This window comes from Procambarus clarkii, chromosome 35 (assembly GCF_040958095.1).
Source record: "Procambarus clarkii isolate CNS0578487 chromosome 35, FALCON_Pclarkii_2.0, whole genome shotgun sequence".
NCBI lineage: Eukaryota > Metazoa > Arthropoda > Malacostraca > Decapoda > Cambaridae > Procambarus > Procambarus clarkii.
Genome location: NC_091184.1, coordinates 27,840,007 through 27,867,570, shown reverse-complemented (window position 1 = coordinate 27,867,570; position 27,564 = coordinate 27,840,007). Strand labels below are relative to the sequence as shown.

Sequence of the window (27,564 nt, the reverse complement as noted above, 5' to 3'; positions counted from 1 at the left end):
TTCTTATATAAAGCTTTATAACAAGTTTATAAAATTAAGCTATTCTGACAAACTGACGTCAGCATTTTTAAAAATAATGCTTTACCAAAAATACAAAGTTTTGATGGGCTGATAACAGCTTTGATGGAAGCAGATATGTAAAGTACAGTACAGTATAATTTCAAAAGGTGCCAAGCCAGGAAAATAATGTACCACTGACTAGACATGCAAAAGGTGCTAAATATTACTTGAGATGCCAATTTGAGAACAGACGAGTGATATCAGAGGTATCGGACTCTCCAAGGATTCTAATACTGGACATCAAGGGATATTAAGAAAGCAAAACATACAATCATTCTGTAAATTGAGACAGTCTACAAATTGCACAACAAAATGGGACAGAACAGATACAAGAGGTCCACAGCCAACCAAAAGGATTAATAGGGGGAGGTCCACTTCCACCTGTTGAATAGGTATTGGGTCACTACCACCTGTTGGATGGGCATGGGGTCCACCACTGTCCACAGGATGGGTTCGGGGATCACTACCACCCACTGGATGGGTCTGGGGCTCACTACCACCTGTTGGATGGGTATGGGGGGTCCACTACCACCCACATGATGGGTGTGGGGTCCACTACCACCAAGAGGATGGGTGTGGGGTCCACTACCACCAAGAGGATGGATATATGGCCCAAAACCGCCCACAGGATGGGTATGGGGTCCACCACCATCCATGGGATGGGCAACGGGTCCACTACCACCTGTAGGACAGGTATGGAGCCAACAACCGCCCTTAGGATGGGTATGGGGTTCACTACCATCCACAGGATTAGTATGGGGTCCACCGCCGCACAGATGTGGGCAGTAGTCGACTCTATACTCATCCTGTGGGCGGTACTGGGCCCCATACTCATCCAACAGTTGGTAGTGGACTCCATTAACATCCTACAAGTGGTAGTGGATCCCATACTCATCGAGTGACTATTTGCGGACCCTATATCCATCCTGAGGATACACTAGCAGTGTTGAAGGTGTTCATTAGAGACTCATTCGTATTTGGGAAAGTGAAGGAGTGGCTGTTGGCCATTGATAATTGACACTTCAGACTCGCAAAATATTAACCAATGGGGTGAGTTTTAGGGTGAATGGCAACCAATCAGCGGCAGGGTTTGGTTGGCTGTAGGTTATAAAAGTTGAATTACATCCATTTTTGCTTAGCGCGTATACCAGCAAAAAGCGACGTTACTGTATTTTAAGAGGACGAGTTGGCTGTAGAGCCCGTCCTCAGACCAAATCCATTACCATGAGAAACCTTCCCCCCCCCCCCACACCTCTCAAACCACCTGGATCGTTATCTAGATATTTGTAATGGTAAGAAAACATATTACAGTTCCAGTAATAATCTATATGTAAACTGCCAAATTAATCTTTGTCGCAAATAGATTACTCTCAAGTTATAACTGTATTGTATTATAAATCGTTAGTATAAAATATAAGTGTATTTAGCCACAATCTAAAAACGTTTTTTAAGAATTTGGTTTTCTGTTAACAAAATGCTTGGGGTGCACTGAAATGTTTTTCGAAATTCATATTTCACATTACTGTCAATAATACATCGTAGTAACGTCAACAAACGTACTGAAATCGAACCTAATAAAACTCTAACCTAACCTGACCATGGATAGAGTAGATAATAGTGCTAATAATGTAGTCGTTCTCAATCCGTTCCCGTGAGTGTATTTCCCTGAGAACAGGTTGCTGCTGTAGCAGTTATCTGAGCTTTTAATTTGAGAGTAGTAGTAATATTTATGTTTTTGGCCTGATTTCAGGCCAGATCTTCCAAGCAGTCCCACCGGACTGCTGCCCCTCAACCGGACTGCTGCCCCTCAGCCAGACTGCTGCCCCTCAACCGGATTTCTGCCCTTAAACCCTGGACTGCTGCCCCTCAACCGGACTGCTGCCCCTAAACCGGACTGTTGCCCTTAAGCCCCAGATATATTCTGGAGCCGCCGCTCTTCGTCGTTTCATTACTCCTTTCTCCTAACTTCTTTGTATCCATTGCTTTCTCATTTTCAGTTTTTACTCATTTTAATTATCGCTATGCTTCCTTTCTCATCACACCCTCGCTTTCTCTTTTATCCACTGGCTTTCTGTCGCCCACTTCCACTTCCTCAATTTATTCCCCCTTGCTTAATGTCCACTTTGCCTTCCTGCTGGTTGTATTCTTTCTCTGTGAACTGTTTTCTTTCCTAACTTTCTTTGTGCCCCTTTCTTTCTCTTATTTAAATATCCGTTTCCTCATTTTTTACTTTATTCTGCTTTCTTTTTCTCTCCTACCTCTACACTTTCTCTCTTCTCTCACTTTTGTTCTCTTTCTCCCCCCTGCTTTTCTACCCGTCTTTCCTATCACTTTTCTATTTTTTCTTTTCCTTAGTGTTTCTTTGTATTCCCCCACTTTCCCTTCCCTTCCGCTTTCTCTATAAATAATTTTATCTTTAACTTCTTTGCCTGGCTGAGGAGACGTGCTGTGACGACCCCCGGAAGTGTTTGTCTTGTTAAGCTCCTCTAGTGACCGAAGGATAGCAGATAGACTAAGTGTTCGGTCACTTAAGTCACTGGTTCTTGACCTTTACTGCAGCTTGCATCCATTTGCTTGTTAAAAGTCATGTTCTTGGACAAATATAAGATGTTTATACATAGATATAATAAAACATAGCACAAACGTTGTTCTCACATGACTTCTTAATCCTGTTGGATCACAGAGCCCGATCCCCTCCGGTTTGATTATGAGACTGCAAACCTAACCAAAAGGTCAAATAAATATTTTGCTTATATGACTGCATTGACTTCACTATTAAGACATCTGTGAAATATGAATTAATTAACCCTTATTTAAACTATCAAACCTCGTGTCAATTTTGTTATAAATTGAAATTGAAATTGAAATAAGTTTATTGAGGTAAAATACACACAAAGGGATGAGGTAGCTGAAGCTATTCTCACCCCGTTCAGTACATCGTGTTCATACATACATATACACACAAATACATTGGAAAATAAAAAATATAAAAACGGAAACCATGTACAAAATGCAGTCAAATCATACCATAGAACATAAAAGGAATATAAAGGATTGGGGAGTAATCATGTCAGAAGATCTTACTTTTAAAGAACACAATAAAGTAGCAGTCAGAATTGCAAGAAAAATGACAGAACCTTTCAAACAAGAGATGCTGTACCAATGATACTTTTCTAGGTGCTAGTGCTTTCTAGAGTGGAATATTGTTGCACAATAACAGCCCCGTTTAAAGCTGGAAAATTGCTGACCTGGAGAACATGCAGAGATCCTTCACTGCCAGAATTCTCTCGATAAACCATCTAAATTACAGAGACTGACTAAAAATGCCTAAATCTGTATTCTCTAGGGCACAGGCAGTAAAGATACATAATAATTTATACATGGAAAATATTAGAGCTGGTTCCAAATCTGCACACACAAATATCACAAGAGACCAGAAGGCATGGCTGGATGTGCAGAATACCCCCATTGAAAAACAGATGTGCAATAAGTATTCTGAGAGAGAACTCTATCAGCATCAGAGGCCCGAGACTGTTCAACACGCTTCCACTACACATAAGGGGTTTAACGGGCCAACCCCTCTCAGTGTTCAAGAAAGAACTCGATAAAACCATCAAAGGATACCTGACCAACCAGGCTTTGATTCGTATGTCAGGCTGCGAGCAGCCATATCCAACAGCTGGGATACGGACTGGTTGACCAGTCCAGCAACCAGGAGGTCTGGTTGGGGACCGGGCCACGGGGAACCTTGAACCCCAGTAGTAAATTAATTGGTAGCCTCTCCTAGTAGTTCTTGGTTCTCGGTTCTGGAAGCCATTTAGCTGCATGTCTGCATTTTTTCCAGTTAATTGCTGTACTTTTCAAGATGGGCTCAATGCTACTGCATAATTCAATTTGGTCTCTCAAAGGTTGTGAACAAGTTCTTTAATATTTGTCATGCATGTATTTATAAGTGAATCTGAAATTGAAAATTGCAGAACATACTCCTCACACAATGTTCTTTGTGATCCTGTTGTCTTATAACCATTCCCTAATCAGACTTCGGAAGAACATCCTTGAAATAACACGTTCCTTGACATTCCTGATAAGTCTTTCCCGAGGTTCAGTATTAAAGGCCAAGGGATAAATTTAAAAATACAGTATCAATTTTGTATATTCTTCTCTTGTTTCAGGTGTGGTACCATGGAGAGTGGTGTTCAACTCGTGGGCGTAACTGTTTTAACACGCGGTTGACAACGGAAGGTGGTTGTTGCGTTTGGTACAACGAACCACAGGTTAGTCCTCAAGAGATTTTTTTGTCGTATTTATCTTTCACATTTGATATATATAGAACATCATTGCCTACTTAAAGATTTGAAAGGCTCTAGTCTAAAACTGATACAGTATTAAAAAAAATATTAGAGCCTAAAAGTGATAAATTCTGATTAGGAAGTAAAGTACTTGTATGTCTCTGGTGCTTCCCCTTAGTGATGCAAGTGCACCAGGTGATTAACAGCTTTTGTAATTTGAATGTGTTTTTTCCTCCTATTTTGAATGTCTTCTTTTTTTCTTCTTTTTTCCTCACTTTAACTCCCAGTGTATGTGTCCCCCTATTCCTAAAATATGTATTAACAGTAAATAACTTCTTCATGGCACAAATTCTTCAATCTACATACTTCTGCAGCACCAATAATGCCAATTACATTATCTCAGAGGCCTCTTTACTGCATTTCAAATCACTCCTTACAGATATTCTGTAGCTTCTGGGTGTCATACTGATCTTATTCTTCAAGCTATCTGAATAAACTTTGGCTTCTCTCTCTGCAGTGTAAACGGCACCCTTTACCCTTTCAAACATAAATTTAATTACATGTGCCTAGGACGCAAAATTACTGTAGGTGTGAATCGGTAATAAAATGCCATATTTTAGATTTAGGAACCATTTATTGCTTTGAAATTGAAATAAGTTTATTGAGGTAAAATACACACAAAGGGATGAGGTAGCTCAAGCTATTCTCACCCCGTTCAGTACATCGTGTTAATACATACATAGACACACATCACAAACAATAAACGTATCACCGAACATTCTGAGAGATAAACATATACATTTCCTCCTTTACACAAGTAATTTATTGCTTTAGAAAAGCCAGAATAAAGAATTAATGATTGGAAGAAATTGGCAAGATTAGGCAGTGTTTGTTCATATGAGTATAGTAGGGTAGTGACAGATGTATACAATGGAAAAATACCAGTACAATATTACCTTTTGAGAGCCTCAGTCCACCACTACATTGAGAATCACATTGTACATTGAAGTGCACTCAAAATATTTTGTTTATAATGTGAATTAAATGTTAGGCTTTGACTGACACCCTTGTTATTTCACTAGTGATCTTTTTCTATTCTGAACCACTAGTACCTAGCTGATATTGAAGAGCACTTGGGAGTGACCATCCAGCAGGTCGATCAAGAAATGAAAGTTCCAGTTGATGAATTTGATGGCAAAGTGATTTATGGTGAAAAGAGAGCCAATGTTGGTAAGTTTTCTTAATACAGTACAGTGTTTAAAATTTATGTGCAGTACACTATTTGTTCTTATTCTGTATGGAGAATGTTGTCATGACACACTATACTCACAGTTGTTCCATGTTCTATTCTGCATGCACTTTTGTAGCTCTTGCTGCTCATTTTTCACACTGATGTGCTTACTGTCACAGTGCTCGACCATTCCTGTCATTGGTGTTTGTTATTACAAGCATGCTTTTAATTACTGTGGCTACAGAAGTGGCACAATTTTGTGCCAAAGTTTAAAGTGCTCAAGTTATTAATGCTTGAAAATGCCTTCTTGTGATAAGGTTCTACATGATGCTGCTCCCTAGGTGTTAGTTCTTTAGTAGAACAAGGGATGAAATTAGCAAATAAATGATTATGCATTTCTATCTTTATTGGAACTAGAAGGTTTATTCAAGGGTAAACATCACTAAAGCAGTACAGCTACATGCTATTTATTTGGAAGGAAAATATGTACCTATATTTAAATATTATTGCTACACATATTAACTGTAAAACAGAACCAGGCCTTTTCTATAAATTTATTAAGAGCAAGCTGCATTTAAAAGATTAAATCCAGAGATTGAAAATAGGGAACAAATACAGAGGGAATTAAAAAAAATGTATGAAACATTAAATGAACAGTTCCAATATGTGTACTCGCCTAGTTGTGCTTGTGGATAAAGATTAAGCCAACCAAGAGGTGGCACGGGCATGAATAGCCCATAAAAGATAACTTCAAGATAAGGATACTTTATACCTTCCCACACGGTGCATGGCTCGGCCCAGACTGACCTATTTCCTAAGGTATGCTCCCTCCTTCGACAGTCCAAAATTAACAGAATATGACGCACTCCTAAAATCAATGACCATTAAAGTGTTAAACCTCTCCCTGCAAGTTTTCGTTCATGTTTAGTGGCCGTTCATGTTTAACAAATTTGTTATCTTTTTATTCTAGCATTGTTGAGGCAGTTGATAGTGGTAAGGATTGCGATGTTGTATACCTTGACTTTAGCAAAGCTTTTGATACAGTGCCACATGAAAGACTGATTAAAAAAATAGAGTCTCATGGTATTGGGGGTGCTATATTAAGCTGGATTAGGGCATGGCTATACCAAAGGAAACAGAGAGTTAGTATAAATGGAATCAAGTCAGAGTGGGAAAATGTTGTAAGTGGAGTGCCTCAAGGCTCTGTCCTGGGACCTCTGTTGTTTATAATATATATAAATGATTTAGATTCAGGTTTGAGTAGCAACATTTGCAAATTTGCCGATGATACGAAAATCGGTAGGGAAATTAATTCGGAGGAGGACTCACTATCACTTCAAGTTGATCTAGATAGGGTTTTGAAATGGTCAAAGGATTGGCAGATGCAGTTTAATGCTGATAAATGTAAAGTTCTGAGGTTAGGTAATGATGATAGAGTTACAAGATACGAGCTAGATGGTGTTGTGATTGCGAAGTCGGATTGCGAAAGGGATCTGGGAGTTATGATTAGTAAGAATTTAAAACAAAAGGATCAATGCATAAATGTTCGTAATAAGGCAAATCGGACACTTGGATTTATTAATCGCAGCGTTAGTAACAAGACACCTGGTGTGGTTCTCAAGCTATATCTTGCTCTAGTTAGGCCCCATTTAGATTATGCAGTTCAGTTTTGGTCGCCATATTATAGAATGGATATAAATTCACTTGAACGTGTCCAGCGTAGGATGACTAAGTTAATTCCCCAAATTAGAAATCTTTCATATGAAGAAAGATTAACAAAGCTTAAGTTGCATTCACTGGAAAGGCGAAGAGTTAGGGGCGACATGATAGAGGTTTACAAGTGGGTGAATGGACATAACAAGGGGGATATTAATAGGGTATTAAAAGTATCAACACAGGACAGAACACGAAACAATGGGTATAAATTGGATAAGTTTAGATTTAGGAAAGACTTGGGTAAATACTGGTTCAGTAACAGGGTTGTAGATTTGTGGAACCAATTGCCGCGTAACGTGGTGGAGGTGGGGTCCCTCGATTGTTTCAAGCGCGGGTTGGACAAGTATATGAGTGGGATTGGGTGGTTATAGAATAGGAGCTGCCTCGTATGGGCCAATAGGCCTTCTGCAGTTACCTTTGTTCTTATGTTCTTATGCAAGATGACCAATGAAACCAAGCAACGCTCCCAATTAGACTCGGGGGCATAGGTTTTCGCAAAGCGACACAGCATTGTCGGCATTCATATCCTCGACCTTTGTTACAGGTGAATTAGTGAATGAAATACAACCAGAATATCTAAAGAGACTCCATTGGGATTTATGATCCCAAATTTTGGGATTTTGTGACAATTTTGTCAACTCTTAACCTCGACCAACTTTTCCAGACGATTACAAACAGGCCAAATGGGACCGCCGCATAGTGGAGAACATTGCCACAGCATTGCTGGAGGCAGCTTCTGGGAAGGACAAAGTTCGTCTCCTAAGTGCTTTTACAATTCGATTTTGAAGAAGACATCTCCCAATCAATTTGGCAAGAATTTTCTGACCAGTTGTGAACGCAAGTTAGCACACAAGTATACGAACGCCCAAAATCTTTTACACAAACGACATGTACAGACAGGCGTATGGCTTATGACTGCATTTTTATTGATTAATATAACATATTAGGCGCTTAACTTTATTATTTATTATTATTTACAAGTATAACTATCACATAATAAATGTAAAAGAAGTTTACATCCTGCCCGAAACGCTTTGCGTAAGCCAAAGGCTTTAGGCTTTGTATGTACTAGCTCTATCTATAAATCCATCAATGTTTGTATGTCACCTTGTATGTACGTACTTTACCTGAATAAACATTTGATTTGATTTTTTGATTTATCCAAAAACTTGCAAAAATCTTGTGTTTTGTGCGTTCGATCATGTTTGTGGTCATTCTGGTGTGTTGTTTACACTGGCGGGCGGCGTTCTTGCCAACTATATAAGAACATAAGAACATAAGAACAAAGGTAACTGCAGAAGGCCTATTGGCCCATACGAGGCAGCTCCTATTCTATAACCACCCAATCCCACTCATATACTTGTCCAACCCGTGCTTGAAACAATCGAGGGACCCCACCTCCACAATGTTACGCGGCAATTGGTTCCACAAATCAACAACCCTGTTACTGAACCAGTATTTACCCAAGTCTTTCCTAAATCTAAACTTATCCAATTTATATCCATTGTTTCGTGTTCTGTCCTGTGTTGATACTTTTAATACCCTATTAATATCCCCCCGGTTATGTCCATTCATCCACTTGTAAACCTCTATCATGTCACCCCTAACTCTTCGCCTTTCCAGTGAATGCAACTTAAGCTTTGTTAATCTTTCTTCATATGAAAGATTTCTAATTTGGGGAATTAACTTAGTCATCCTACGCTGGACACGTTCAAGTGAATTTATATCCATTCTATAATATGGCGACCAAAACTGAACTGCATAATCTAAATGGGGCCTAACTAGAGCAAGATATAGCTTGAGAACCACACCAGGTGTCTTGTTACTAACGCTGCGATTAATAAATCCAAGTGTCCGATTTGCCTTATTACGAACATTTATGCATTGATCCTTTTGTTTTAAATTCTTACTAATCATAACTCCCAGATCCCTTTCGCAATCCGACTTCGCAATCTCAACACCATCTAGCTCGTATCTTGTAACTCTATCATCATTACCTAACCTCAGAACTTTACATTTATCAGCATTAAACTGCATCTGCCAATCCTTTGACCATTTCAAAACCCTATCTAGATCAACTTGAAGTGATAGTGAGTCCTCCTCCGAATTAATTTCCCTACCGATTTTCGTATCATCGGCAAATTTGCAAATGTTGCTACTCAAACCTGAATCTAAATCATTTATATATATTATAAACAACAGAGGTCCCAGGACAGAGCCTTGAGGCACTCCACTTACAACATTTTCCCACTCTGACTTGATTCCATTTATACTAACTCTCTGTTTCCTTTGGTATAGCCATGCCCTAATCCAGCTTAATATAGCACCCCCAATACCATGAGACTCTATCTTTTTAATCAGTCTTTCATGTGGCACTGTATCAAAAGCTTTGCTAAAGTCAAGGTATACAACATCGCAATCCTTACCACTATCAACTGCCTCAACAATGCTAGAATAAAAAGATAACAAATTTGTTAAACATGAACGGCCATTTATAAAACCATGTTGAGACTCAATTATTAATTTATGTTTTTCAAGATGAAGACGAATTTTATTTGCTATTATAGATTCGAGTAATTTTCCCACAATAGACGTTAGGCTAATTGGTCGATAGTTAGACGCAAGTGATCTATCTCCTTTCTTAAAAACTGGTATCACATTAGCAACTTTCCAAAACTCTGGCACTCTGCCTGACTCTATTGATTTATTAAATATGGTTGACAGTGGGTCACAAAGCTCCTCTTTGCATTCTTTAAGCACCCTGGCAAACACTTCATCCGGCCCTGGGGATTTGTTTGGTTTGAGTTTTACTATTTGTTTAAGAACATCCTCCCTGGTAACTGCTATACTCGTCAACCTGTCCTCGTCCCCACCCACATAGACTTGTTCAGCTGAAGGCATATTGTTAAGTTCCTCTTTAGTAAATACAGATACAAAATATTTATTAAAAATACTACTCATCTCTTCATCACTATCTGTTATTTGACCTGTATCAGTTTTTAATGGACCTATCCTTTCCCTAGTCTTAGTACGATATAACTGAAAAAACCCTTTAGGATTTGTCTTTGCTTGCCCTGCTATGCGAACTTCATAGTTTCTTTTTGCTTTCCTTATCTCTTTTTTAACATTTCTAACCAGTTGTACGAATTCCTGTTCTAAAGTGACCTCCCCATTTTTAATCCTTTTGTACCAAGCTCTCTTTTTACCTATAAGGTTCTTCAAATTCTTTGTTATCCACTTTGGGTCATTAGTATTCGATCTATTCAATTTGTATGGTATACTACGTTCCTGTGCTTTGTTTAGAATATTCTTAAATAAGTTATATATTGAATCCACATCGAAATCCCCATTTAAGTCACCTATCGCTGGGTTCATGTCTCGCTCCAAGACCGGCCCACACCCCATACCCAAGACTTTCCAATCAATTTGACCCAAAAAATTTCTTAGGCTATTAAAATCAGCTTTTCGAAAATCTGGCACTTTAACAGAATTTTCTCCTACTGGTCTATTCCATTCTATGCTAAATCTGATTTCTTTGTGATCACTGTTCCCTAGCTCACTCCCTATTTCGATGTCATTAATTTGCGTTTCCCTGTTAGTTAACACTAAATCTAAAATATTATTTTCCCGTGTTGGTTCCTTAATGTGTTGCGTAAGAAAGCAATCATCAATTAATTCTAGAAAATCTTCTGCTTCACTATTCCCTGTTTTGTTCAACCAGTTTATTCCGCTAAAATTAAAGTCACCCATGACATAAATACTGTAAGATCTAGATGCTCTAGATATTTCATCCCATAGGTGCTTTGCTTCCATTCTGTGTAAATTTGGTGGCCTATATATTACTCCTATTATAATATTATTAGCTTTTTCGTTTAATTCTATCCAAATAGTTTCTGTGTGTGGCTCTGTTTTGATTCCCTCTTTGAGACTACATTTCAAATTGTCCCTAACATATATGGCTACTCCACCTCCTCGTCTAATATATCTATCTGTGTGAAATAGTTTAAATCCGTATATTTGATATTCAGCTAATAGTTCTCTATTTTCTACATTCATCCACGTTTCGGTAAGTGCAATAATATCTATTTTTTCTGTGCAGACAAGAGCATTTAATTCGTTAATTTTATTTCTTAGACTTCTACTGTTAGTGTAATATACCCTAAGTGAATTGTTATTTTGCGGACCTTCTCTTTCCCTGATCGTTTTGCCAATTCCTTTCTCCCACAAACACATACTTTTATTACCTCCTTCCTCCAAATCAATTCCCATACCTCTATCTACTAACAGTTTAAACCCAAACAAACACCTCTAACCACTTCTTCCAACGAGTTCGCAACAGCAACAACCCCAGCTCTCGATAGATGCACCCCATCACGAGCATACATTTCATTTCTTCCATAGAAGTGTTCCCAGTTGTCTATGAAAGATATTGCATTTGATTTGCAATATCTTTCCAGTCGGCAATTGACACCAAGTGCCCTCGATATCCATTCATTTCCCACTCCCTTTCTTGGAAGAATGCCACATATGATCGGGATTCCTCCCTTGCTCCTAACTAATTCTATGGCTGTTTTATACCTCTGAATCAGTTCCTCACTCCTAACTCGACCAACATCATTTCCTCCCACGCTAATGCAAATAATGGGATTGTTCCCATTACCAGCCATAATATCATTCATGTTGTTTATAATATCACCAATGCCAGCTCCGGGATAGCAAACCCTTAACCTGTTCCCCCTATCTCTAGCACAAAACGCTCTATCCAAATACCTTATCTGGGAATCTCCCACAACTAATGTTTGCTTAGGTACCTTTACTTTCTGAGGGGCCTGCGCTTCCTTTCTCTTCGTTGCTTTCCCTTTTGCGCGATCCGCAGTCTCACCACAGCACTCGTCCTCCAAAACGTCAAATGAATTAGAAGTTGCTATGGCGTTTGAAGGCGGCTTTATCAAAGTCTTCTTAAGGCCCCTGTCTTTCACAACTCTCCAAGACGAGGTCCCTTTACTACTGGTCTCCTCCTTCGTTACTTCTCGTTGTTCTTTAAGCTGACGCACCTCCTCCCGCAGAGAGTCCAACTCTGTCCTCAGGGCTCCCACTAGAGTCACCAGGTCCTTAACTACAACTTCCATATTGCTACGACAACACAACAACACTCAGGAGCTCCGGTTAACACAACCTCTCACTGTGACTTGATGCTATATGGCTGTTAAGTTGAAAATTTTAACTGTTAAGAGCATTCTATTGTGGTTTTAATATTGAACAATTATACATATACGAAACAGACAAATCTGGTGTCCGAAATAGTAAAAATATTAGTGTGCGATGTGATCAATGTAAGGGGGATATTGGGTGTGCCTCGTATCCCCTACAACAACAAGAAGTTCGAGAGCGGTGAGGCCGCCACCTACTAGCTTCAGGATGTCGAATCTAAATCAACAATATACTACCGCCGCTACTTTCTCGGAAACGTAAGTACCTGCCGCTTTACTTCTCTCACCCTGCCTAGCCTGGCCTGGCCTGACCTGGCCTGACCTGGCCTAGCCAGACCTGACCAGACCTGACCTGGCCTAGCCTTACCTAGCCTAGTCTGAATTGGCCTAGTCTGACCTGACCTGGCCTAGCCTTACCCAACACTAATCAAAACACGTGACAGCCCAAACGAATCGCAAATAAGTACACGTAACAAGTCATATGCCCGGACACTCTTTCACCTTGGGGACTGAGTGGTAACTATTGTATAGAAGAGCCGGCTCCCTGAGAGTGGTAAGAGGGCGTGATAAGAGGCTAACGTGTGGTCTTGAAGGAAGTCGATAAAGCAGACAATTTTCAAAAGGAAGGGCAGCATAACGAGCAGACAGGAATGGACAGACAGTCGGTTATCCCATAATGTGTAATACGCCCCGCACAGCATGGGTGGAGTGGGGGGGGGGGGTTGTAGCAGGGTACAGTATGGTGATGGTGCGGGTGAAGTACACACCCACTGAATTCCTGCCATCAATAATTGTTTTCATAACCATTAGAACAATGGCATCCCTCCAGCCACCATCCTTCCACTGACCCCCTCCTCTGGTCCTCCACCTCAGACAATAACCCCCCACACCCCCTCTCCCTTCCAGACATCAGCATGTCAAAATCAGTACCATAATGTGTTTAAACTATTTAAACTAAGTCATTGTGTATCTCAAGGTATCTTAATTCATTTAACAGTCTCCGTGGTGTAGTGGTAAGACACTCGCCTGGCGTTCCGTGAGCGCTATGTCATGGGTTCGTATCCTGGCCGGGGAGGATTTACTGGGCGCAATTCCTTAACTGTAGCCTCTGTTTAACGCAACAGTAAAATGTGTACTTGGATGAAAAAACGATTCTTCGCGGCAGGGGATCGTATTCCAGGGACCATAGGATTAAGGACTTGCCCGAAACGCTACGCGTACTAGTGGCTGTACAAGAATGTAACAACTCTAGTATATATCTAAAAAAAAAAAAAAAAAAAAAAAAAAAAAAAAAAAAAAAAAAAAAAAAAAAAAAAAAAAAAAAAAAAAAAAAAAAAAAAAAATTGAAAGTGTACATGTGCATTCGTTCATATACTCGCCTAATTGTGCTTGCTGGGGTTGAGCTCTGGCTCTTTAGTTCCACCTATCAACCGTCAATCAACAGGTGTACAGGTTTCTGAGCCTATTGGGCTCTATCATATCTACACTTGAACCTGTGTATGGAGTCAGCCTCCACCACATCACTTACTAATGCATTCCATTAGATATAATCATATATGATTACACATAATCATAATCATTCCATACACATAATTATATATGTGTACGTCAACGTATACATACATGCGTATATATACCTCATATTAAAGTACTGATAAACGAATGACCATGAACAAATTAATTTATAATTGTAGCATTATATATAATTTTAATAGACTAATTACGTGTTTATACATTTGAATGGTCCAGACAGGTGGCCAGCCTTGGACATATACACTTCTGGTAGGCACAATGACCTCATGTTAGACCCTTGATAGATTATGTGAGAGAGAGAGAGAGAGCTGGGGCAGGGAGGTGCGTGCCCCAGGGAGATAATCCATGCCCATGCCCCGCCTCGAGGTCAGTTCTCGAGTCACACCAAGAATAACAATCGAGCAAGTTGTCCTGACCAGGATGTGGCATATTAGGGAGGGTTGAGGAATAGGAAGCCTGTCTGATAGGGCTCTTGGCAAGCAGCTCTCCCTCAGTCTACCTATCTATATGGAAGAAATGTATCTAGGCCCTCCTCCCCCCTGCCTATTCTCTCTCCCCCCACCTTTCTTCCTTCATTTCCTCCCTCCTTCCCTCCCCCTCACTGGTGAGAGAGTAGGAGTGTGAGAGTGGTTAGAGAACTCGTAGTTCTCACGCTCGTGAAATTGTCTGCGACCCTGGAGGAGTAGAGCGGAGGGGGGGGTGAAAGTAGGTGACGATGGAGGAGTAGAGGGGAGCATTATATGCAGTGAACGTAGGTGTCTATGGAAGAGTACATCATAGAGGAGGGTGAAAGGAAGGTGACGATGGAGGAGGAGAAGGGAGGGGGTGTGAAGGTAGGTGATGATGGAGGAGTAGAGGGGAGGAGGGGGGCAAAAGTAGGTGTCTATGGAAGAGTACATCATAGAGGGGGGTGAAGGTAGGTGGCGATGGAGTAGAGCAAAAGGGCTGGGGGTTGAAAGTAATCCTGAGTTTAATTTTTTAGTTATATATAGTGACACCTCGGCTTACGAATGAATATTTATGAACTTTTCGGGTTACGAGCCTAATTTCTTCGAAAAATTTGAATCGGGTTACAAACTTTGCCTCGGGAAAGGAGTTTGTTGATATGTGTATGGGCTGACCTAGTGCGTGGTGGCATGGTGATCGCGCCTCAATTTACCAGTGTCTCCTGCCTAGTAAGTATCGCGCCTGAATTCTTTGTAAAGCATTACATTTGTTTTGGGATTTCTGGCTATTTGAACATAAAATTTGTTATGATATATCTTGCCATGAGTCCCAAGAAAGCCAGTGGTAAGGTTCAAGCCAAGAAAACACATGTGAGAATGACCATAGAGGAAAAACAAGAGAGCATTCATAAACATCAAAATGGTGCACAGGTTGTTGAACTAGCTAGGCAGTACAACAAATGTATGTCAACAATATGCACTGTACTTGCTAAGAAAAAGGACATTATGAGCATTAAAGTGGCAAAAGGCATATCAACAATCCCGAAACAAAGAACACAAACACTTGAGGATGTTAAAAAGTTTTTATTAATTTGGATACACAACAAGGAGTTAGCAGGTGATAGCATTTCAGAGGCCATCATTTGTGAGAAACCAAGGCATTTGCATGAAGACCTTTTTAAAGAAAACCCCTGGAACGAGGGGGGGGGGGGGAAGATGAATCAAGTTTGAAAATGTGAAAAGTTTGTGTGACAATAGAGCCTCGTGGAAAACTTTTGCTGTGGTCATTACCTGGTGGAATGCACCCAGGATGGAGTATTAGGGCTATACATCTTTTAAATCATAAAAGTAATAAACATTTCCCATCAACCTTACAAACAATATTAACCTATTATCATGTATTTCCCCCATGTGCATTTTAACAAAGTTGCTAAATTGCCTTTATCATTCTGTAAAATTTCAATTACAGTACTGTATGTATAATTTTGTTAGTATAAATGGACTGAATATTCTGAAATTGGTATTAATTTTACAATTTCAGATTCAAAGGTGGTCTGGACACCCAATTTGGTCAGACAGGTGAAGAGAGCATTTAGGATAGTTCGAAGAGAAGAAGATGGTCGCAATTGTGTTCGAAGAGGCAAACGCCCCCCTTTGCTCCTGACATTATGTTCAACCATTGACTTCTGCACACCTAACACAAGGTAGGTTGAAAACTCCTCCTTCATGTCATTGGTACATTAGCCAGAAACTCAGGGCTCATGTAGGAATATCCCTTAAAAAAAAAAAAAAGTGGCCCCAACAATGCATCCTCCAAGTCTGGAGGATGAGCAGGAGCATTGTCGAGAAGCAGGACCTTGAGTGTCAAACTTTTCTCTTGCAGATATTTTTTGATGGCAGGGCAAACCACTCCACATCACAGTTTTTCTGCACGTTATATATTTTTTAAAACTCTTGGATTTTCGGAATGATACACGAGCAAGGGTTTAATTTTCAAATCGCCACACAGCACAAGAGTTAGCCTATCCTGACACAAGTTAGCCCAAGTCAGCTTGTGTCCGGACAGTGACGTCTCCTCTTGGGTAATGTATGTCCTCTTCGGCAATTTTTTCCAGAATAACTATGTCTCCTCACAATTAAACACTTGTTGTGGAATGTATCCATCAATACAGCACAGTGTATCTACAAAATTTTAATTTTTTACTTATATATAGTGTCACCTCGGCTTACGAATGAATATTTATGAACTTTTCGGGTTACGAGCCTAATTTCTTCGAAAAATTTGAATCGGGTTGCAAACTTTGCCTCGGGAAATGAGTTTGTTGATATGCGTATGGGCTGACGTAGCGCGTGGTGGCATGGTGATCGCACCTCAGTTTACCAGTGTCTCCTGCCTAGTAACTATCGCGCCTGAATTCTTTATAAAGCATTACATTTGTTTTGGGATTTTTGGCTATTTGAACATAAAATTTGTTATTATATATCTTGCCATGAGTCCCAAGAAAGCCAGTGGTAAGGTTCAAGCCAAGAAAACACATGTGAGAATGACCATAGAGGAAAAACAAGAGAGCATTCATAAACATCAAAATGGTGCACAGGTTGTTGAACTAGCTAGGCAGTACAACAAATGTATGTCAACAATATGCACTGTACTTGCTAAGAAAAAGGACATTATGAGCATTAAAGTGGCAAAAGGCATATCAACAATCCCGAAACAAAGAACACAAACACTTGAGGATGTTGAAAAGTTTTTATTAATTTGGATACACAACAAGGAGTTAGCAGGTGATAGCATTTCAGAGGCCATCATTTGTGAGAAACCAAGGCATTTGCATGAAGACCTTTTAAAGAAAACCCCTGGAACGAGGAGGAAAAAGATGAATCAAGTTTGAAAATGTGAAAAGTTTGTGTGACAATAGAACCTCGTGGAAAACTTTTGCTGTGGTCATTACCTGGTGGAATGCACCCAGGATGGAGTATTAGGGCTATACATCTTTTAAATCATAAAAGTAATAAACATTTCCCATCAACCTTACAAACCATATTAACCTATTTTCATGTATTTCCCCCATGTGCATTTTAACAAAGTTACTAAATTGCCTTTATCATTCTGTAAAATTTCAATTACAGTATACTGTATATAATTTTGTTAGTATAAATGGACTGAATATTCTGAAATCACTATTAATTTTACAATTTCAGATTCAAAGGTGGTCTGGACACCCAATTTGGTCAGACAGGTGAAGAGAGCATTTAGGATAGTTCGAAGAGATGAAGATGGTCACAATTGTGTTTGAAGAGGCAAACGCCCCCCTTTGCTTCTGACATTATGTTCAGCCTATTGACCCCTGCACACCTAACACAAGGTAGGTTGAAAACTCCTCCTTCATGTCATTGGTTCATTAGCCAGAAACTTAGGGCCCATGCAGGAATATCCCTAAAAAAAAAAAAGTGGCCCCAACAATGCATCCTCCAAGTCTGGAGGATGAGCAGGAGCATTGTCGAGAAGCAGGCCCTTTAGTGTCAAACTTTTCTCTTGCAGATATTTTTTGATGGCAGGGTAAACCACTCTACATCACAGTTTTTCTGCACGTTATATATTTTTTAAAACTCTTGGATTTTCGGAATGATACACGAGCAAGGGTTTAATTTTCAAATCGCCACACAGCACAAGAGTTAGCCTATCCTGACACAAGTTAGCCCAAGTTAGCTTGTGTCCGGGCAGTGACGTCTCCTCTTGGGTAATGTATGTCCTCTTCGGCAATTTTTTCCAGAATAGCCATGTCTCCTCACAATTAAACACTTGTTGTGGAATATATCCATCAATACAGTATCTACAAAATCTTTAAAATCACAAACAAATCTTTCAGCCCCTACTTTGTCTGAGCTGGCACCCTCACCATGCCTCACAACACTATGAATACCACGTCTTTTTTCAAAATTTCTCAAACCATCCCCTACTCACCTTAAACTCTTTCGTATCTGCAAAACTCGTTCTAGGGGTTTTCTTTATAAGATCTTGCATGAAGATTTCATTGTTGACCAAACCACACACTGGAAATTGAATAGACGACGACATTTCGATCCGTCCTGGACCATTATAAAGTCGATTGTGATGAGATGAGGGAAGCAAGAGCATTAAGTAGGCAAGAGAGAGAGGTGAGGAGATGGCAAGTATGTACGTTTGTACATGAATAAAACATGTACATAATTATACATAACGTGTGTAAATAGTGTAATAAACACAATAACAGTATTTTGGGAGGAGGAATGTTGGCGAGTAATGTGTTGGAGGAGGGAGGGAGGACTGGCAGGGTGTGGCCGCTCACTCATGTTTTTTGGGCTCACCATCCCAACATAGTGGATCGTTATGGTGAATACATACGTAGATGGGTATATACAATGTGTGTATATAGTGTAATAACAGCAAAAACACTGTTTGATTGTAGAATATGTCGCATATATGAGGCCCATAATTTTGAGCATAGCGATGTTCTATACTTTGAATTATATAAATTCCACAAATTACACACTTTTAAATAATATTACAGCAAAAAAAAGGAAGAAATGAATGAGAAACTTCAAAATAATTGCGCAACATTTTATTCGCAGCAACTGCCGTCGCACGGGGTGGCGGGGCCGACAGACCCCCATCGCTCCAACGCTCAGCGCCCATAATTTGCTCAACTTCCCAGCTCCATCGCAGCTAAAGTAAGTCACATACAATATTTTTTGTTTAGTTTCCCCGTGATCAGACTCTGCATTTTAACAATATAAGAAGACAAAAATTTTTTTTGGAAAGAATTTATTTCTTGTGCACCAGGGTGTTATTTGGAGACAGAGCAGTTCAGTGGTTAACTACTAAATTTTTTTTTCTCCCACACACGCACCCCCCAAGGAAGCAGCCTGTAACAGCTAACTCCCAGATACCTATTTACTGTTAGGTAACAGTAAATAGCAACATCCCCTTTTGTACAAAGAATCTGCTAAAGCTTTTAGGGCTAATCTTTGACACTCGTTTGTCTTTCTCGCCCCATATTTTTTACGTCCGAGTTGAATGCTCTAAGGCCCTTAACTAACTTTAGGTCATGTCCCATACTTCTTGGGGAGCTAATCGACACTGCTCCTCTCTTTACATTCCTCTCTCGTTCTGTCTAAACTTGATTATGGCCCTGTTTACTCGTCTGCTTCTCCTTCTACCCTTCACCATCTGGACACACTGCATCATACTGAGTTACGGCTCAGCTCTGGTACCTTTCCTTCGACACCTACCCTAAGCCTGTATGTTGAAACTGGCGTCCTGTTTCTACAGGATCGCCACGATCGCTACTGTCTTCTCCACCTTGCACGGTCCTTACAGCACCCTCACTCTTGCTTATGTCATGCCTTGACCTTTACCCATCCTGTGGTTCCTGTTCCCCTTCACCACCTATCTCTTTCTGTACGGTTGTCTCTCTTACAAAATGCTCTTTCAGTTTGCGTTACCAATATTTCCCCTCGTGTCATTCCGTCTTTGCCCCTATGGAGGGGTCCCCGTTCCTAAATTCTGTAAGCCTTGACCCACATGACTAAAACTTTTACCCCTCCTACAGTTCTAAATCACCTTTTCCTTGAACACTTTTCTTCACACTTGCACCCTATTTCCGTCTTCACCAATGGGTCTTAAGTCTGCAGACGGTGTAGGCTACTCTGTTGTTTTTCCTGACTGCACCTTTGTGTCTCCTGCCTCCGGAGACTAGCATCTTCATGGCAGAACTTTATGCTATTCTCTATGCTCTTCATCAACTCTTTTCTCGCTGTCAATCCTCCTCTGTGTTTGTAGTTGACACTTGCAGTGCCCTCATGGCTCTAGAATCCTTTAATCCAGTCCATCCTTTGGTAGTTGAAATTCAACATTGGCTGTTTCTTATCTCCAGTAGATTTAAGACAGTGGAATTTCGCTGGATTCCCACCCATATTGGTGCGTTCTTAAATGAGCGTGCGGACACTGCCGCTAAGGAAGCTATTCGCACCTGTCCCATCTCCCGTAAAGGTATTCCTTATTATGACTTTTACCCAGTTATTCATTTCCCCATTCTTGCCTGTTGTCAGGGTTGTTGGTCTTCTGTTACTGGTAACAAACTGCGTGCTCTTAAGAGTAGGGTGTTCCCGTGGCCTTCCTCCTACCACCGTAACCGGTGGTGGGAAACGGCTCTGGCGAGGTTGTATATCGGTCATACACGTTTAACTCACGGGCACTTAATGGAGCGCTGCCCTGCTTCTTATTGTCCAAAGCGTTGTCTCTACATGTCCTGACTTCCAGGACTTACGTGTCTTGCTTCCCGACCATCCATCGCTGTCAATTGTCCCTCGATAAAATTCTTGGTAAATTCAATACCTTTGATATTGTTCGCCGTATGCGTTTTTGTTCTTGTATTGGCGACGTTAGTGATATTTAGTGCACTATGATTATCCCACACATTTGATGGTTTGATAATTACTGTACTGTACAGTACTTTGGTTTGGAATGTATCAAATAAAGTTGTTTCATGTATTCAAATGTGTGAGAAAATCCACTGAGGCTGTGAGATGAAGCGAACCTGTAACAAAGGCATTGCCAGTTGCATACTCTACCACCACCGATGGTAAAAGTCTTACAACTGGATATCTTGTGTGACGGGTTATGGTATCACAGCTATACTGAACCAAGATGGTATGGCTCTCCCTCACATAAATGAAAGAAATGCTGCTATTGGCCTTGCAGTGTGTAAGTTGCAGGTGGAAACAAATGAAAATTATCAAATAAATAATTAAACAATTTACTGAAATAGTAATGAACAAAAATAACACATGACAATACTTGACTATCATGTAATGCAAAGGTGAACAAGTTAGTATGACCTTAAATGCAAAAAATAAACTATAAGCAATGAATAAAAGTATGAAGATATACTGGTGTTCTGAAGACAGCTACCATACCACCATGGCATCAGTCACACGACGTTGGCTGGAAGCGGACGACGGGTTAGAGACACGAAGGTGATCCTAGAGCACTAAGGGAGAGATTGCCTCTCCAGGGAGGCAGCGCTCTTTATATAGTCCGGCGGTGATGACTCATCCAGTGTCAACACGAGGTGGACATCTGGTCGACTTGCAAACTGCTCGTTGTGGCTGGCGGTGCCTTTGTGTTGAGCTGTACCACTGTCAGTTGAAGGCGGCTAACTGCTTGTTTGTGGGGACAAACTTGACACCAGTTAGCAGTGGCGCCCGGCTTGCCTCAGAGTCATACCAGGCAGTGCCAGGCCCTGGGGGGTATGGAGAGGTGGCAGGACTGATGACTTCTGGGCTGGTGTAGATGTATACTTCCAGTGCAGAGGCATTGAAGGTGAAGGGAAAAGGCAGTTCCACTGCTATGCAGGGGATTCACGTGACACTTGTGAAGCCACAGAAAGTCTGGAGGCCCTACTGAAGCCAGTCCAAGTATTAAATAAAACCCCTGAAGTACGCCGGTGAAGGGTAAAGTGAAGGGTGAAGCAAGACCGTATGCCCCAACTTCAGGCACACACAGAAAATCACGTTTTGGTCCCGCCTCTCAACTGTGTATTTGAAGTTGGGGAGTATGGTGTTGAACTGCTTCAGCCTTCACCCGAGTGCTTGTAGGTCTTACGTAAGACGTTGACTCAAGGAGGGGCCTCAAAACTTGCTGTGATTTATGGGGAAATCCGGTTGTAAGACTTTTACAAAGTCAGTAATATACTGAGGTAGAGTATGCAGCTGCCAGTGCCTTGGGCAAGGGTTTACGTCGCCTCACAGCTCCAGTGGATTTTCTGCTCGGTGTATATCAGGTTGTGATTTTGTGTGTGTACCGTATTGTTACGATCGCCGTCTGATAAGTCCTTTCTGGCCTCAAGAGTCATTTTTACCCACCTAGAAAGATTGCAGATGGCCAAAGCAGTTATTTAAGTTAAGAAGGGACAAGTCTTAAACAGAATTTTGCATAATATTTGACTGTAAAGGGGTAAATTGAGGTAGATTGAAAAACAAAATGGTGAACCGGGCAGGCGGTACTCACAATTAGGCGAGTGCACTCGGGAACTTTTAAAGTGCAACCAAACATGCTTTAGGCTCTCACAACAAGAGGTGAGTGGTGGTGGCTCAGGTGCTCAGCCAATCAGAGCACCTAAGGAGGGAAGGCAGGAGTGAGAGGGGGGTGGTATGTGGAAGTTTGGTGACAGTTGTGTGTAGTTTGATCTTCATTGTAAGTTTCACGGCTTGGTGTGCATTTCCCTAGTAAATTTAATTAGGGAAAAATTCAGGTGTTTGATTTTTTAAATCAACTTTTTAAATGTTGAGTTGTTAAAGCCTCAAAATGCATGGAGTTGGTTTGGGAGTATGGCATCCTCATACTGTTGCGTGCTCGCGTGAGGTAGCAAAGGTGATGTAAAGTTGTGGGGTGTACATGCTTGGGACATCCTCTCTCGGGATGGCTGGTGTTAGACCCGTGTGTTTGTCGGTTGTTGAAAAGCCGTCATCCTTTGCTGTTGTGGTATTGATTTTACATTGTTCATCTTGTAATTAATACTGTAGTGCAATATCTAGGGCTACCATTTGTAGGTTTAAAATGTCTGATACAAACAGTTGTCCAATGAGTTTTAATAGGAAATATCATCCACCAAATACCATTGTACAATTATATTAATTGATAGTATATGGATTGTGGAGAACTGCTTAGAATGATCTTTAACACTTGGCTATATTGGTCATGTCAAATACCTGCACGGTGAATGCTCAAAGACCCTTTCTTTATTCAGTGTTGTCACATACCTCATGGGGGTATGGATAGGCAAACACTCATTCGGTTAAACTTGCCTTGTAGTACTTTCAGAGCTCAGTAATTTGGAATCTGGTTAGCACTTTCCAAATAAATTGACCTTTAAAGTGAATTCCTATTTAGGTTTAAAACATTATACCGAATGAGAAACTCGGATTATATAGCCGAACACCAGAAATGTTGTTATTCAATTTGGTTGCCTAAAGCACATTCAAGGACTACACATTACATGGCATTCCAGGATTCCTCTATACCTTGCCTTATGCTGTAAACATTGCCACAACCCTGTGTTTTATTGATTTAAATGGCCACAGGGAGGCATACAACACTGCAGATTATGATGTCATTGGTTATCCACTGTGCTGACAAGTGGGCTGACTGATGTTCGTTGACACCTGTATCGTGCTTCAATTGAATCGCCAGGAGATCACCCTCTCACTAGACTCGTCTGTAGGAAGTACAGTATAGTATCTCAAATTACCTTGGATCATAAATAGCATAAGACTTGGGGGTAGGAGAGGGTTGCAGTGTTTGTCATGGCTCTCAGTTGTTCCTGGTATTAGGGAATTTAGTTCTGGAATCATTTTTGTTGGCCAATGTTAAACTTTTTCGAAAGTAGATGTTTTTCTGAAAGGGAAGGGGGGGGGGAACCTCTGTGCTTGGATACAGTTATCTAAGTGAATACTTAGGTTTATACAGTAGAATAACTACCTTCATTTCCTTAGTCAAAAAGGTTGCTTGTTTATTTCTAGGGACTTGTATTTTCTTTTATTTTTAACTGCAGCAACTTTCAGTGAATGATAGATTCTTACTGAAAGGACCTTTACTTCATTGTTGTTGCTTTATGGTCATGTCATTGTGTACAGGGATTCCGCGAAGCTTTTGGGGTTAGTCTTTGACACTCGTTTGTCTCGGTCAGCCCATATCTCTTGCCTCCGAGTTGAATGCTCTAAGGCCCTTAACCTCCTTAAGGTTTTGTCCCATACTTCTTGGGGAGCGGATAGGCGCACGCTCCTCTATTTGCACTCCTCTCTCGTCCTGTCTAAACTCGATTATGGTTGCCCTGCATACTCTTCTGCTTCTCCTTCTACTCTTCGCCGTCTTGATGCTCTGCACCATACTGGGTTGCGTCTCGGCTCTGGTGCCTTTCGTTCGACTCCCGCCCTTAGTTTGTACGTCGACACTGGCTTTCTCTCTCTTCAGGACTGCCGTGATCGCTACCGTCTTCGCTATCTTGCGCGGTCCTTCCAACATCCTTCCTCTCGCCTCTGTCGTGCATTGACTTTTCCTCCTCCTGTGGTTCCTGTTCCTCTTCATTGTCTCCCACTTTCTGTCCAGTTATCTCGCTTACAGGATTCTCTTTCTGTTCATATTTCTAATGTTTCTCCTCGTATTGTTCCTTCATTACCTCCGTGGAGAGTCCCCCTTCCCAAGTTTTGTACGTCCTTGACTTGTATTACTAAAGCCTTTACCCCTCCTACAATTGTGAAAAGCCTCTTCCTTGAGCACTTTTCTTCGCACTCCCACTCTATTTCCATCTTCCCTGATGGGTCTAAGTCTGCGGATGGTGTGGGCTACTCTGTTGTTTTTCCTGACCGTACTTACACGTGTCGCCTCCCTTCGGAGGCTAGCGTCTTTAAAGCAGAACTTTATGCTATTCTCTATGCTCTTTGTCTCTTGCTTTCTCATTCCTCCTCTGTGGTTGTAGTTGATTCTCGTAGTGCCCTCATGGCTCTAGGGTCCTTTAATCCTGTCCATCCGGTGGTCATTGAGATTCAACATTGGCTGTTTCTTATTTCTAGTAAATTTAAATCAGTAGAGTTTTGCTGGGTTCCCAGCCATATTGGTGTTTCAATGAGTGTGCGGATGCTGCCGCTAAGGAAGCTATCCGTTCTTGTCCCATCTCCCGTAAAGGTTTTCCTTATTCCGACTTTTATCCAGTTATTCATTCTTCCCCGTTGGCAGGGTTGTTGGTCCTCTGTGGTTGGTAACAAGCTGCGTACTCTCAAACTTAGTGTGTCCCCGTGGCCTTCCTCCTACCAGCGTAACCGGCGGTGGGACACTGCTTTGGCACGGCTGTGGGTTGGTCATACCCGCTTAACCCACGGTCACTTAATGGAGCTCCGCCCTGCTCCTTATTGTCCGAATTGCATTGTCCCTCTTACAGTTGTGCATATCCTTGTTGAATGTCCTGACTTCCAGGACGAGCGTGTGCCTTGCTTTCCGACCGTCCCTCGCAGTCACTTGTCCCTCGATAGAAATCTAGGTGAATCGTATACTTTTGATATCGTTCGCCTTATGCGTTTTTGTTCTCGTATTGGCATTCTTGGTGATATTTAGCGCCCTCTGATTATTTCGCACTTTGATGGTGCTACATGGCCTTCCCGGTTTGTTAATTACCTTACCTTTATTGTTGTTTCATTTTAATGTGGTAGTTGTGATATGGATTGTTCTGGCTCATGTGCAAGGTCTTGGATGTTTTTCTGTTTTATGTTAAGAAATTGCCAGTCTTGTTACTATTTGTAGAGTTAGAGATCTGCATTAAGGCCTCAATATTATATTCTTTATAACATTTTATCAGCAATTTTTGTGGTTGGTAATATTTAGATTAATGTCAGTGATGTATATGACAAGGGTTAAGACCCCTTGTGGTATGACAGCATTTTTCAGTAATTTTTTAACAAATGAAAGGGTCCTCGTAACCATTCTTTTGTCCTTTCTACCATGTACCTGTTTGTTGCTTCTTGGTCTTTCATTTGGTACTTTGGCTATTAAAGCAATGGCCTTTGGTAATGTTGCAATTACCATTTCTAAAAAAAATGAGCAGGTTCATTAGGCAGGGTTTGTTTTTAGCAAACAAAGTTTTACAAAAAAAAAAAAACTGCATTCCTTCAGGACCTTGCAGATGTTAGGTCAAACTAATTGACAGGGAATAACATTACTTTCAAACAATGATGGTTTTAATCTAGGTAAAATATTTCAGAATATCTGAAGAGTTTGGCAGACAAATCATTTAAGAGCTTTGATTAAATTTAAGTTACCAAAGACTTTTTGAAAACCATGTTGTATAGATGCTTTAGTGTCACTTTTCTAATGTTTTGTAAATTTAACAATGATCTTTAGTTAATTTAATTATAATTTGTACAAAGCTTTGGTGTTGCATAGCTTTAAATTTACTCAATATTTTTCATATTTGAAAGTAAAGTTTCTTCCACTTTAATATTTCAGACGAATTTGCAATATGTTAGTTTATGTAAATTGAATAGGTAGTCCACTTTTACATCTTTTCAATGCATTTTGCATGCACATTTGTAACAAGTTACAAATAGGTGTAAATTTTACCAAGTATTTATTTTCAAAGTAAAAAAATTTCAGATGTTTAAACATTGCATCAATAGTAGTAAACAATTTCCAGCATAATTTCAGGATAAGGTATATAAAGTAGTTTCATTAAAAATTTTTTATTTAATAAGTTTTACATATAGTATTTATAATACATCTAATAATTATTACTGTTTCAGGTTGTGGGACAGATGCTCCTAGATGACCAGAAGATCCAAGAGGCCAAGACAACTCCAGAGACAATCACCTGTAAAAGAAAAATAAACATTAAACAGGGACACTACTTTTATTATCACCAATGCCTAATAAGAAGCCCACAAAATCCTAACATCCTATCTTTTAAGATAGGCTCAGCAAGGCCTATCCCTTCCTCTGGTTTCAGTGCAGAGCTTGTTCCCTGAATGGGTGCATTACATCCACCACTTTAGTGCCATCAACACATTGTACATATGCTTTTCTCAAAGCACTGTACAATGCATGCCAGGCACTAAAGTTTTAGATGCATCCACCCATTCAGCAAACAAGCCCTGTGAGAATTAACAATGTAAACATTGTTAAGGGTCCCTAAACCTATGCAAATCTAGTCCATCTATTAGATGGGTAGTAGAGCAAAGCTCTGAAAAAGCCAAGCCAGGGATATCTGCAGGACTGCCTGGTCCCCTTTTATGAAATGGGGTAGGATCAGTACAAACTGCATCACCCTGTGGGTTGTAACAGTAGGACATGGTTACACACCTATAAATGGACTAGATAAGAGAATTAAGATTAGGTCATTGATATAGCTAAAACATCAAATTCAAACTCACCCACTTTTGTAGATTTCCTTTTGCAGAGTAAAGGAGCCTCACTCCAAGCCACTCCATGCATCATAATCACTGTCACCTGAAAAATATTTCAACAAATTAATTTCAGATTTAAAGCCAATCTT

At 40.5% G+C, this 27,564-nt stretch overlaps 1 protein-coding gene across 1 annotated transcript; it reads left to right on the top strand.

Annotated features, from left to right (window-relative positions):
- The first annotated feature begins 4,177 nt into the window (after positions 1–4,177).
- Positions 4,178–26,914, top strand: LOC138371406 (uncharacterized). The gene is made up of 5 exons (XM_069336213.1): positions 4,178–4,334; positions 5,459–5,579; positions 16,026–16,188; positions 19,097–19,195; positions 26,816–26,914. The coding sequence occupies exons 2-5, from the start codon at positions 5,516–5,518 to the stop codon at positions 26,835–26,837; spliced, it is 348 nt and encodes a 115-aa protein (XP_069192314.1). The 5' UTR covers positions 4,178–4,334; positions 5,459–5,515; the 3' UTR covers positions 26,838–26,914.
- Positions 26,915–27,564: the final 650 nt, after the last annotated feature.

What these genes read in the sequence shown, in the direction of transcription:
- LOC138371406 (XM_069336213.1), top strand. Translation starts at nt 5,516, where the DNA reads ATGAAAGTTCCAGTTGATGAATTTGATGGCAAAGTGATTTATGGTGAA. An exon ending in TGAAAAGAGAGCCAATGTTG is followed by an intron (nt 5,580 to 16,025) that starts GTAAGTTTTCTT and finishes TTACAATTTCAG; the next exon opens with ATTCAAAGGTGGTCTGGACA. An exon ending in TTCTGCACACCTAACACAAG is followed by an intron (nt 16,189 to 19,096) that starts GTAGGTTGAAAA and finishes TTTTATTCGCAG; the next exon opens with CAACTGCCGTCGCACGGGGT.